Source organism: Myxocyprinus asiaticus, chromosome 2 (genome assembly GCF_019703515.2).
Source record: "Myxocyprinus asiaticus isolate MX2 ecotype Aquarium Trade chromosome 2, UBuf_Myxa_2, whole genome shotgun sequence".
Classification (NCBI taxonomy): domain Eukaryota; kingdom Metazoa; phylum Chordata; class Actinopteri; order Cypriniformes; family Catostomidae; genus Myxocyprinus; species Myxocyprinus asiaticus.
In genome coordinates, this window is record NC_059345.1 from 6,781,167 (window position 1) to 6,795,323 (window position 14,157).

Consider the following 14,157-nt stretch of genomic DNA (forward strand, 5'->3'; position numbering starts at 1 on the left):
AAATCAAGGCACACATAAAAAAACCCTCTGCTATCAGTGTTAAAATTACACATTTGCCACAAATGAATACATGTTCGTGAGAGAATATAATACTGAACATTTAACTGAATGGGGGAAAAAAATTAAATTGTATTATTTAGCCCTTATTTTTGTCAAAACATTTTAAGATTCAGCTCTGGGTACCACCCCTGGAGTCACAAGTTCGAATCCAGGGTGTGCTGAGTGACTCCAGCTGGGCCTCCTAAGCAACCAAATTGGCCCGGTTGCTAGGGAGGGTAGAGTCACATGGGGTAACCTCCTTGTGGTCGTGATTAGTGGTTCTCGCTCAAAATGGGGCGTGTGGTAAGTTGTGCGTGGATTGCGGAGAGTAGCATGAGCCTCCACATGCTGTGAGTCTCCGTGGTGTCTTGCACAACGAGCCACATGATAAGATGTGCGGATTGACTGTCTCAGAAGCGGAGGCAACTGAGACTTATCCTCCGCCACCCGGATTGAGTTGAGTAACCGTGTCACCACGAGGACCTATTAAGTAGTGGGAATTGGGCATTCCAAATTGGGGAAAAAATGGGATAAAAAATAAAAATAAAAATAAAAAGATTCAGCTTTGGGGACATGAGGAAATGACACTAGCACAATTAATTCACTTTAAGACCCACAGCAGTATGTAACAGAAGCCTATTACAGTTGTAACTGGTTGATATTAAAACAATTTACAATTTTTTAACATTTTCATATTTTAACACGAGTATTGATTTTTAAAGTGCTGAAATTTGACTCTGTATACAGTATAATTCTGTCAAAATATATTTATTTCCTTTTTAGGAAAGAAAGCAAAACAAAATGTGACAATAAAATGCTTAATTTACATTTTCCAAACAAAGCCTTTCACAGTATAAAGATAGAAATGCACTAAAATAGCACCAATTCAATTAACATTAAGCATTTCCCAAAGTCTAAGTGGGAGGTTGACTAATTGAAATAAATATTCATGAAATGGGTTTTAAATCTCTTAAACTCTTATCCGCCACAATATGAATCACCCGGAAGACTGGCTATTCACTTTGTTACAGCAATCGTGCAGCAGCATTCATGATTCGCACCAGGGCGTCAGCGCCAGCATCAACTGTTGCTTTGAACTTCACATGAAAAGCGCGCAGACAACATCACATTCTTTGTTTTTTGCGTGATGGTTAAGAATTGACCTGCTTCTGTGGTAATTAAATTCTGCCTTACAGAGGCTGCAAAGTACTTTCTGTTACAAACCCCATCAAAGAGGTCCCTTCTTCTTGCTTTTGTGTGTGTTTGTGGTGTGTCCATCAATGTAATAACTCTGGAGAGACACATTGTAAAAGTTCTGCCCTAGTCCCACCAGTGATTTTGCTGGTTTATGCTTTATTAATGGTAAATGGGTTAATCGCGATTAAGAAAAATTAACAATTTAAACTTTTAAAATTAATTGCATGTGTTAACGCGTTAATTTTGACAGCTATATACAGTGGTGTGAAAAAGTGTTTGCCCCCTTCCTGATTTCTTATTTTTTTGCATGTTTGTCACACTTAAATGTTTCAGATCATCAAACAAGTTTAAATATTAGTCAAAGATAACACAAGTAAACACAAAGTGCAGTTTTTAAATGAAGGTTGTTATTATTAAGGGAAAACAAAATCCAAACCTACATGGCCCTGTGTGAAAAAGTGTTTGCCCCATCTGTTAAAACATAACTTAACTGTGGTTTATCACACCTGAGTTCAATTTCTCTAGCCACACCCAGGCCTGATTACTGCCACACCTGTTCTCAATCAAGAAATCACTTAAATAGGACCTGCCTGACAAAGTGAAGTAGACCAAAAGATCTTCAAAAGCTAGACATCATGCCGAGATCCAGAGAAATTCAGGAACAAATAAGAAAGAAAGTAATTGAGATCTGTCAGTCTGGAAAAGGTTATAAAGCCATTTATAAAGCTTTGGGACTCCAGAGAACCACAGTGATAGCCATTATCCACAAATGGCGAAAACATGGAACAGTGGTGAACCTTCCCAGGAGTGGCCGGCCGACCAAAATTACCCCAAGAGCGCAGCGACGACTCATCCAAGAGGTCACAAAAGACCCCACAACAACTTCCAAAGAACTGCAGGCCTCACTTGCCTCAGTTAAGGTCAGTGTTCATGACTCCACCATAAGAAAGAGACTGGGCAAAAATGGCCTGCATGGCAGAGTTCCAAGACGAAAACCACTGCTGAGCAAAAAGAACATTAAGGCTCGTCTCATTTTTGCCAGAAAATATCTTGATGATCCCCAAGACTTTTGGGAAAATACTCTGTGGACTGACGAGACAAAAGTTGAACTTTTTGGAAGGTGTGTGTCCCATTACATCTGGTGTAAAAGTAACACTGCATTTCAGAAAAAGAACATCATACCAACAGTAAAATATGGTGGTGGTAGTGTGATGGTCTGGGGCTGTTTTGCTGCTTCAGGACCTGGAAGAATTGCTGTGATAAATGGAACCATGAATTCTGCTGTCTACCAAAAAATCCTGAAGGAGAATGTCCGGCCATCTGTTCGTGACCTCAAGCTGAAGCGAACTTGGGTTCTGCAGCAGGACAATTATCCAAAACACATCAGCAAGTCCACCTCTGAATGGCTGAAGAAAAACAAAATGAAGACTTTGGAGTGGCCTAGTCAAAGTCCTGACCTGAATCCTATTGAGATGCTGTGGCATGACCTTAAAAAGGCAGTTCATGCTCGAAAACCCTCCAATGTGGCTGAATTACAACAATTCATGTTCAAGTGGGCCAAAATTCCTCCACAGCGCTGTAAAAGACTCATTGCAAGTTATCGCAAACGCTTGATTGCAATTGTTGCTGCTAAGGGTGGCCCAACCAGTTATTAGGTTTAGGGGGCAATCACTTTTTCACACAGGGCCATGTAGGTTTGGATTTTGTTTTCCCTTAATAATAACAACCTTCATTTAAAAACTGCATTTTGTGTTTACTTGTGTTATCTTTGACTAATATTTAAACTTGTTTGATGATCTGAAACATTTAAGTGTGACAAACATGCAAAAAAATAAGAAATCAGGAAGGGGGCAAACACACCACTGTATGAAAATATATATATATGAGGGCTGTTGATTAAACACATTAATTTCATGGGATTAATGTAATTATATGAAAAATAACGCATTAAAAATTTTAACGCAATTAATTATGCCCCCGAATCTGTACATTTAATCATAAGGAATATTCCTACTGTTGGAGCAATTCAAGTTTGATGTACCACCTTGATGAAGCAGGGGGCCGTCAGCGCTCAATCTGTACAGGCAGCATGCCTCGACAAACCAACGAGATTCTTCTATACTGAGATATCAACCTCCGTGGCTCTACCATAGGAGAGTGTAATGGTCAACTAGCATGTTACAAAAGTAAATCACTGTTTGCGGATACCTTACAAATGAATGGGGAAAGCTGTGAACTGACATCTACATGTCGCAAAAATTGTCCTCTTATAAAACAGCAGTTTTACTGTAGTAAACTCTACACATAGTTCACATACTGAAGCATCTCCTCCATTAACATCCTTTAAAAAAGAACGGCCTCTAGTCACCAAAGTGAGAAGCTCCAAAAGCATTCTTCTGCCACACAAGTACATAGACCAACAATTAAAAATAGACTAGAGGGATGTCAAATCAAATCAAAATCAAATCACATTTATTGTCACACAGCCACATACACAAGTGCAATGGTGTGTGAAATTCTTGGGTGCAGTTCCGATCAATATAGCAGTCGTGACAGTGATGAGACATATACCAATTTACAGTAACATCAAATTAACACAACACAATTTAAAGTCTAATATACACATAATTACACACAACAATATACAAATAATAACACTGTACAGTATACAATACGCACTATATAGATACACATTATTCAATAAAAATAAAAAAGTATATATAGTAGTATAAATAGAATGTACAGTAGGCTGTATTGTACTGTATTGACATTCAGGCTGTCGGTTGATAGTAAGTTGTTAAGAGAGAATATAATATAATAATAATATAATTTATGACAGTCCAGTGTGAGATATAAGAGTAAGAGTAATAAAGTGCAGTGCTGATGTATTTTGATCGTGGGAGATCAAGAGTTCAAAAGTTGATTGCTTGGGGGAGGAAGCTATCATGGTGTCGGCTGGTGCTGGTCCTGATGCTGTGATATCGCCTGCCTGATGGTTGCAGTGAGAACAGCCCATGGCTCGGGTGGCTGGAGTCTCTGATGATCCTCCGAGCTTTTTTCACACACCACCTCGTATATATTTCCTGGAGGGAGGGAAGCTCACCTCCGATGATGTGTCTGGCAGTTCGCACCACCCTTTACAGTGCTTTGCGGTTGTGAGCTGTGCTATTGCCGTACCAGGCAGAGATGCAGCCAGACAGGATGCTCTCTACAGTGCAGGTGTAGAACCGTGTGAGGATGTGGCGGTTCATTCCAAACTTCCTCAGCCGTCTCAAGAAGAAGAGGCGCTGATGAGCCTTCTTCACAACGACTTCAGTGTGGATGGACCATGTGAGTTCCTCAGTGATGTGGACACCGAGGAACTTGAAGTTGCTGACTCTCTCCACCGGTGCTCCATTGATGGTGATGGGACTGTGTTCTCTGTCTTTTCTTCTGAAGTCCACCACAAGCTCCTTTGTCTTACTGACATTGAGGGAGAGGTTGTGCTCCCGACACCAATGTGTCAGAGTGTGCACCTCCTCTCTGTAGGCTGTTTCATCATTGTCAGTGATCAGACCTACCACCGTCATGTCATCAGCAAACTTAATGATGGCATTGGAGCTATGTGTTGCCACACAGTCATGTGTGTACAGGGAATACAGGAGTGGGCTGAGAACACAGCCCTGTGGGGCTCCAGTGTTGAGGGTCAGTGATGAGGAGATGTTGCTGCCTATTCTAACCACCTGGCGTCTGCTTGACAGGAAGTCCAGGATCCAGCTGCACAGCAAGCTGTTTAAGCCCAGAGCCTGGAGTTTCTCATCTAGCTTGGAGGGCACTATGGTGTTGAATGCTGAGCTGTAGTCTACAAACAGCATTCTCACATAAGTGTTCTTTTTTTCCTGGTGGGAGAGAGCAGTGTGTAGTGTAGATGCAATGGCATCATCAGTGGAGCGGTTGTTGCGGTAAGCAAACTGCAATGGGTCAAGAGAGAGAGGCAGCACAGAGCAGATGTAATCTCTGATTAGTCTCTCAAAGCATTTGCTGATGATGGGGGTCAGAGCAACAGGACGCTGGTCATTTAAGCAAGTTATTTTTGATTGCTTTGGAACAGGCACAATGGTGGATGTTTTAAAGCATGTGGGGACTACAGACAAAGAGAGGGAAAGGTTGAAAATGTCTGTAAAAACACCAGCCAGCTGGTTCGCATACGCTCTAATGACGTGACCCGGAATGCCGTCTGGGCCCGCGGCTTTGCGGATATTCACCCGTCGGAAGAATCGGGTTACATCCGCTACAGAGACGGAGAGTGAACTAACCTCTGTAGCTTCGGCCGCAAGAGCTCTCTCCGCGAGGGCGGTGTTATTTCCCTCAAAGCGAGCATAAAAAGTATTTAGCGCATCCGGGAGAGAGGCAGCAGTGTTCATGGCGGCGTTTTTATTCCTTTTAAAGTCCGTGATGATGTTAATTCCCTGCCACATGCTTCTAGAGTTGGTGATGTTAAACTGTCCTTCAATCTTGTTCCTATACTGACGTTTTGCTGTTCTGATTTTCGGAATGCATAACTGGCTTATTTATGCTCCTCTGCGTTCCCGGAATTAAAAGTGGAGGTCCGCACATTAAGTGCCATGCGAACATCGCTATTTATCCATGGCTTCTGGTTCGGATAGATCCGTGTTGTTCTGGTTGGAACGACGTCCTCCACGCACCTTTTGATGAAACACATTACACTATCAGCGTAAACCTCGATGTCGTCATCAGAGGCAGACCGGAACATCTCCCAGTCCGTGTGATCAAAACAGTCTTGTAGCGTAGAGTCTGATTGGTCCAACCAGCACTGGATCGTTCTGAGGGTGGGTGCTTCCTGTTTCAGTTTCTGCCTGTAAGCGGGCAGAAGCAGAATGGAAGAGTGGTCTGATTTGCCAAATGGTGGGCGGGGGAGGGATTTGTAGCCATCCCAGAAGGGAGAGTAGCAATGGTCCAAAACCCGGTCCCCTCGTGTGTTGAAACTAATGTGCTGGTGGTATTTTGGTGCGACTGATTTGAACCTGGCTTTATTAAAGTCCCCGGTCACAATGAACGCGGCCTCAGGGTGCGCGGTTTCCTGCTCACTTATACTCCCATACAGTTCCTTGAGAGCCCAGTCTGTGTCAGCTTGTGGCGGGATGTACACAGCAGTGATAATGACCGCTCTGAATTCCCTCGGTAGCCAGAATGGTCGACACAGAAGCAAGAGAAATTCCAGATCAGGAGAGCAGAAAGACTTGATAGAATGTACGTTCCTCTGATCACACCAGGATTTGTTGATCATAAAACATACACCACCACCTCTGCTTTTACCTGAGAGGTCTTTCGCTCTGTCCGCTCGGTGCAGGGAGAACCCCGCGGGTTCAATGGCTGAGTCTAGAATCTCCACAGACATCCAAGTTTCTGTAAGGCAGATAATGCAGCAGTCCCTCATCTCTCGCAGAGCTGAAAATTTGCCAGTAGAATACTGGGTAGCGGGGGTCAATTTGCGTGGCGTCTTACTCTGATGAGAATGCCGGCTCTGTTTCCCCTTTTCCTCCTGCGTTTCCGCGGCCGTGCAGCCCAGACAAATGGCTCCGCTTGCGTGTTTGTAAACAGCGGGTCGGCATTGAGGAATTTGAAGTCCGGTTTACGGTGTGAAATTGCTGAACCAATGTCGAAAAGTGTTTGTCTGTCGTAGACAATAAGGCTGACAACATCCAAAACAAAAAAACATAAGAATTGTGAACAAAACAAACAAAACACTGCCATGTTGTGTCAGAGCTCGCAATGCAGCAGCCATACTCGGCGCCATCTTGAGTACGAAAAGGTACTCATTGAACATACCCAATAATAGGGTTATGTTCAATGATATGAAAATAAAACAAAGCAACATTTTGACTTTTAAAGACTTTAAAGTCTTTTTGAATTGTCTAAATGCTTAACTTGTCTGTTGCCACAATATATTTATATGATGTATTTGAATTGTCTAAATTATAATATTTATTATATATTATATTTATAATTATTTAAATTATATTCTAAATGACCTTTATTTGGAGGCCTTTCGCAGTAAATATTTATATAAGATTAATTTGATTAATTAATCAGCACATCATGTAATTAATCTGATAAGTCATAAGCGCAAAGTCAATGAGCATGGCCATGAAGTTTTGGTATTTTCTTGCAAGCATACGCTAAGTCTAGGTGCAAGTGGGTTTAGCGACCTTGTACATGAAATGCTGGATCACGTCCAATTTAATTCTGAGGTTCTTCTCCGGTTATTCCAGCATCTGAGTCCCATTATATAGTCCATTCCCTTAAGCTCCAATGATTTAAACAAAGACAGCACATTCATAAGAAGTTGTTAGTGTATATGGACAGTATACAATGAATTAAAAGAATACAAATATGGACTTATGTTCTTTTGTGCATTAACTGCATGAATGCCAGGCATATTTCTATGACACGCTCCTTTTTAAACACATAGAAAATGTGGTTCTCGTCAGAATTTGGATGTATGCTCCTTTAAAGATAATGTAAGTATTATTAATCATTTTCATCTGCTGACACACAAATCATGGCTAGTATTAACAGTGATTGTATCAGAACGCACTTCCCTTTGTATTGACTTAAAAATCACTCTACAACAATGAGGAAAAATACCAAATTTATATTCATAGGTCAGAAATACAATTGTAGATATAAACCTAATGATAATAATTGGAAAATAAGCCTTGACCTTAGATTAACAATCTCATAATTATAATTTTTTCACAAAACGGCTACGACGTGATTATCAGGGACTTAATTTAGTGTTCCACTATATTTAAAGAATTTGACATGAACTTTATTAACACCTGCTGGTGGAATCTCCAAACTGCAAATCAGGAACAGATTTTAGACTTTGTGCTGATTTAAGAGGTGGTATTGAAATGTCTTAGCACATGGACCAAATTCTCAGGAAAATAGCGAATTGCGCTTTGCACCACTTCATTTAAATGCAATACACCCACAGTTTGCATGCCTACACCCATAGTAGCACAAACACTTCCACACACAACCACTTGTGCTTTACGCTGGCATGAAAATTGCACTTAGAATTAGCGCTCTCACGAAAATTGGATAAGACGTTGCACACTCACGATAATAGAGCCCATGTTGCAATTCATAGATGTTAGACCTTACTTAGGCACCTTACTTCCATGTGTAGTTTCTGAGAGTCACATCAATCACTACAGACTGACACTCTGACCCTGGGGCAATTTATCCCATCTGTGTGAGAGTTATTTATCCGATAACATTCTTCAAACACCTGCTGAGGCTGTGACGCCTCTAGACTACAGAGGTTTCAACAGGCTGTGATTTTCAGAGGTGACAAATAAAGGTCAAAATCAGACAGAGGATGTGACTCTAGCTGTTCAGAGTGCACGGAAGGGCCGTCCAGCCTCCCTTTCAATAAAATTTAATCCCCTGGGGAAGAGTAATCTAGGTAGGAAACATCAGAGAACACGAATCTACTGGTGGACTGTGTTTCCTCCTTTCTAGATGTACTTAAAGGGATAGTTTACCCTCATATGGAAAATTCTATAATTATTTACTCGCCGTCATGTTGTTCCAAACCTGAATGACTTTATTCTATGGAACACAAAAAGATATGTTAAGCAGTTGTCAGCTGTCTTTCTGTTCATATGCCAGTAAACCCTATGTAAAAGCTCCCAATGACTGCCAGGTGTTAAGTCCGTGTTTGTGCATTGGCAAACATGCTTGTGCCTGTTTTGTAAATACTTGTTCCTCCATTTGTCATTTTGTTTTCAGGTGTACAAAGACAAGCTGTGCATTGTGTCGAGAGAACATCTGGAATTGTTGAGGAGCATTACTGTAATTCATCAACCAGACCAGATGACAAGCAAACTAGCTGCAACAAGGAGTCATGTCCAGCCATGTGAGTTTTACCCAAACTAATGGGGTGTACCAATCATAAAAACAGTCCTGTACTTTATTCACCCATCATCAGTGGCTGGCAGCTGATGGCTTTTAAAGATCATCAAAGGCTTGGTGATGAAGATTGCCAATGCAATGACAGTTGCACTGCAGCTAAGTGCACTAAATTTCTGTAATTATTTTCTTGTCTGCAGATGGTGGGTTGGAGAGTGGCAGAAGTGCTCATCATCTTGTGGAGACATAGGGCTGAGTAAGAGGACTGTACTCTGTATTCAGAGTGTGACACTGGATGAGCAGCGAGCGCTGCAGCCTACTGAATGTCAACACATGCCTAAGCCGCAATCAATTGCTCCCTGCAACTCACACGTGCCTTGTCCTGCAGATTGGATGACTGGAGTTTGGTCAGAGGTGAGGTTATAACAGGGACAGGCAGTAGCTCAAGCAGTGACCAGTCTGTACATGATTAAGGCATTCAGAAAGAATTTAGAATTATATATCGAATTGGCCTGGTTGCTAGGGAGGGTAGAGTCACGTGGGGTAACCTCCTCGTGGCCGCGATTACTGATTCTCGCTCTCAATGTGGCACATGGTAAGAAGTAAAATTTTACGTCAAAACGTCTTTATGCAGGTTTCAGTATTTAAGGAGCACTAAACCAAACGTAACATCATTTATTTTTTGGACTTGCTGCATGGTAATACCATGTTTTTTGGACATGTGCCATGGTAATAGCATGTTTATGGGCATGTACTATGGGAATACCATGTTTTTGGACATATACTATAATACCATGGTGTTTTGGACATGGTAATACCATGTTTTATGGACATTTAACATGGTAATACCATGTTTTATGGACATCTACTATGATAATGACGTTTTTGGACATGTACTAAGGTAATATCATGGTGTTTTGGAAATGGTAGTATCATATTTTTGGACATGTTACAATGGTAATACCAAGTTTTATGGACATGTGCCATGGTAATACCATGGTTTATGGGCATGTACCATGAAAATACCATGGTGTTTTGGACATGGTAATGCCATTTTTTTATTGCCATTTGCCATGGCAAAATCATGTTTTATGGACATATACCATGATGATACCATATTTTTTTAACATGTACCATAGAAACACCATGTTTTTGGACATTTACCATGGTAATACCATGTTCTAAGGACATCTAATATGATAATACCATGTTTTTGGACATGTACAAAGGTAATACCATGGTGTTTTGGAAATGATAGTACCATATTTTTGGACATGGTACAATGGTAATACCATGTTTTGGACATGGTAATACCATGTTTTATTGGCATTTGCCATGGCAAGATCATGTTTTATAGACATATACCATGATAATACCATGTTTTTGAACATGTACTAAGGTAATACCATGGTGTTTTGAACATGATACCATGGTAATACCATGATTTTTGACATTTACCATGGTAATACCATATTTTTGGACATTTGCCATGGTATTACCCTCTTATATGGACATGTACTATGGTAGTACCATGTTTTTGGATATATACTAATGTAATACCTTTGTGTTTTGGACATGGTAATACCATGTTTTATGGACATTAACCATGGCAATACCATGTTTTATGCACATCTATGATAATACCATGTTTTTGGACATTTGCCATGGTAATAACATCTTTTATGAACATGCACTATGTTAGTACCAAGTTTCTGGATATATACTATGGTAATACCTTGGTGTTTTGGACAGGTGTTTTGGACATGGTAATACTGTATTTAATGGGCAAGTACAATGGTAATACCATGTTTTTGGACATGTGCCATGGTAATACCATGTTTTATGGGCATGTACCATGGGAATACCATGTTTTTGGACATGTACTATGGTAATACCATAGTGTTTTGGACATGGTAATACCATGTTTTATGGAAATTTGCCATGGCAAAACCATGTTTTATGGACATAGACCTTAATAATACCATGTTTTTTGGAATTTTCCAGAGAAACACCATGTTTTATGGACATCTACTATGATAATACCATGTTTTGGAATATGTACTAAGGTAATACCATGGTGTTTTGGAAGTTTTTTGACATTTACCATGGTAATACCATATTTTTGGACATATACTATGGTTATACCATCTTTTATGGACATGTACTATGGTAAAACCTTGGTGCTTTGGACATGGTTATACCATGATTTATGGACATGTACAATGATAATATCATGTTTTTTTTTTTTGTTTGTTTTTTAAACGTGTACATTAGAAACACCATGTTTTGGACATGTATTATGGTAATACCATATTTTTTGGACATGTATTATGGGAATACCCTGGGTTTTTGGACATGGTATTACCATGTTTTTTGTACTTGGGACCATAGTAATGCAATTTTTAGACATTTACCATGGCAATTCCATGTTTTTGCCATGTTCTGTGGTAGTACCATGATATTCTTTGAAGTACCCTGGACTATCGTGTAACCATGATTTAAGTATGACAATCATTTACTACCACAGTATATATCAAAGTATCATGGTATTACCATCTGATACCTTCACTGTACCATGGTACCACCACAGTACTTTTTGGAAATGGAGAACGGAGGGACCATCTCCACATTGGTGCTGTCAATACTATAAATATACATGCTTTAAGAGTAGACTAAAATTTCTGACAAGAACTTCAGATTCTATTATTTTATGATTACAATATGTACAAGATACTTTGGTATCTCTTAGATTTGATATTTTAGAAGTAGATGCTACATTTCACAGCACTAGGATGGAGAATATGATTCATCTTGGCTCAAAAGCAGTTTCTTGTTGGATTATTTGTGCAAAGTTTCACCAAAATGTATTTCATACACCATACAAATACAGCTCTATTCAGCTCTGAAATGCCTCAAAACTTTGCATCTCGCAGCACAAACTTTTGCTTTCTTTGAAGACGTGTTATATTTTGCAGATATAACGATTCATTTTCATCTGCCTTTAAAACATAAATTGATTTTATCACTTTGCAGGGTCAGACCCAAAAGAAAACTCTCTGAATTGCTGTCTAATTTTTTAATAGTGGTGATTCAGTTCTCTAACCTTGACAGCTTGACTGATTACTTTATTTCTTCTACAGTGCTCCGTGAGCTGTGCAGCTGGTCTCCAGAGTCGTGACGTGACCTGCAGCTGGAATACTGGCGTGGACTGTGACCCGAAAGCCAAGCCTACTTCAACCATGCCATGCTATGCTCAGGACTGCCCCACAAATTCAGACACCTTTGGCAACGACTGGTCTGGAAGTGGAGAATCTAGCAAAGAAGTTGTCAATGAGATTCAAGCAATACTTTATGATGCACCCAAATTTGGCGGTGGTTCAACTAGAACTCAGCCCAGGGGCAATGTTGACCTCAATAATATTGTAGAAGATGATTTCTCACATTTTAGTCATGTAGACAAGCCTTCTGAAAATTACATTGGGAACAATCTTCAAGTTGATGATTTTTACTACGACTACAATTTCATAAAATTTCATGAGGATCTGTCAGATGACCTTGACAAAGATGGAAATGATGTGTTTGATAACTCAGGAATAAATCAAAGGAAAGATGTCCCCATAACTACCTCATCACCATCCACCACTGTGGACCAACTTAATTCCACCACCATGCACTCTAACAGCATCACCAACAAGGGTACTGAAAGTCATGGACCTCAAAATTCAGATGAAACTAGCGATGAAGTATTTGATGATGACTATTTCCTACCTTTCATTACAACAACAGAACAATCCTCTCCAGTAACAAGGTTCTTTAAAAAATGGAAAGACTTAAACGTTGATCTTGGCATAACTCAGGACTTCAGTACTACAAGAAACCCTACACCAGCTGCGGAGCACACTGTGCCAGACATCTTTTGGACACCTAAACCACTTGAAACTCCTTACGAAAATTCATATAACTTTTACGATTACAAAGAAATAGATAACACCAAAACACCTGTAACTAAAGATAAGGCTGTGAAGGATGGAGAAGATAAAGAGAAGTTTGGCGATAATGTTCCTGGAGGTGAGAGCGACTGGGAAAACTTTCAACCACAACCAAGCACTCAAACATTTAAACCTTTTTCAGATGATATATTTCAGTTTGAAACCAGTGAGAACAGTCAAGCTAATAATCCCACAACTCTATTACAATTGAATATGGACTCAACAACAGTCTCATTAAGTACAATTTCACACCCATTTGAGCTACTCAGCAGTACTTCCAATGTTGTCACTGAATCAACAACTAACACCGAGTCTATTGAACCATTGCTCGCTGTAAGTGAGACTATTACAACCTCGGATAGCCTTTCTCCAGAGTCCATTCCTTCTCCGACTTCCTCTAACGCTGCCAAACATTACAGTAGCATGACCTCAGCAGCTGGAACAACAGCTCTACCTCTTACAGATATGGAAAGGGATTTGGCACCCCCATTCTTGATTCCAACTGAGATTCCAGGCACTACATTTGGAACGGAGACTCACAGTTTGTATTCAAGAGCACCAACCAAGACCAATAAGCCTGGAGCTTCATATCCTAGCATAGGGCCTTGGGGAACTTTGGACCCCTTACCTCGCTGGACAGAGATTGAAATAATTGCCAAAATTCAAAGACCTAGTCTCTCTACTCCAACTGTGCAGCCATCTCAGGCTACTTCCAATGAGCCTTCAGTGCTTTCTTCCAGCCCTACGATGCCTACTGGGTTGATGCTGTCCTCCTTTTCCCCATTAGCCTCCCCTGCACAATGGAGAAAGGGCAACTGGAGCGCTGTGAGTAGTCAATCATACATTCTTCACATTCACTGGATATGAAGTCAGCATGGGCTGAGAAACAGCAGGGTGGCACCTCAATGAAAGCCCTCAGTTATGCTGAAACCACAGCTTCAGGTTTCAACACAAACAGAATTTGAACTTTCAGAGCTATAAGGTAATGAAATTGATTTAGTGTTATTCCAAA

General features: G+C 40.4%; 1 protein-coding gene across 3 annotated transcripts in view; it reads left to right on the forward strand.

The window, feature by feature from the left end:
• The window catches only part of LOC127411900 (A disintegrin and metalloproteinase with thrombospondin motifs 7-like), a 112,405-nt gene that overhangs the window by 65,715 nt on the left and 32,533 nt on the right, over positions 1–14,157 (forward strand). For all 3 annotated transcript variants that reach the window (XM_051647776.1, XM_051647785.1, XM_051647795.1), the window contains exons 17-19: positions 9,037–9,163; positions 9,357–9,570; positions 12,297–13,970. In XM_051647776.1, the coding sequence (XP_051503736.1) occupies positions 9,037–9,163; positions 9,357–9,570; positions 12,297–13,970 (2,015 nt within the window). The remainder of the gene's footprint in view (positions 1–9,036; positions 9,164–9,356; positions 9,571–12,296; positions 13,971–14,157) is intronic.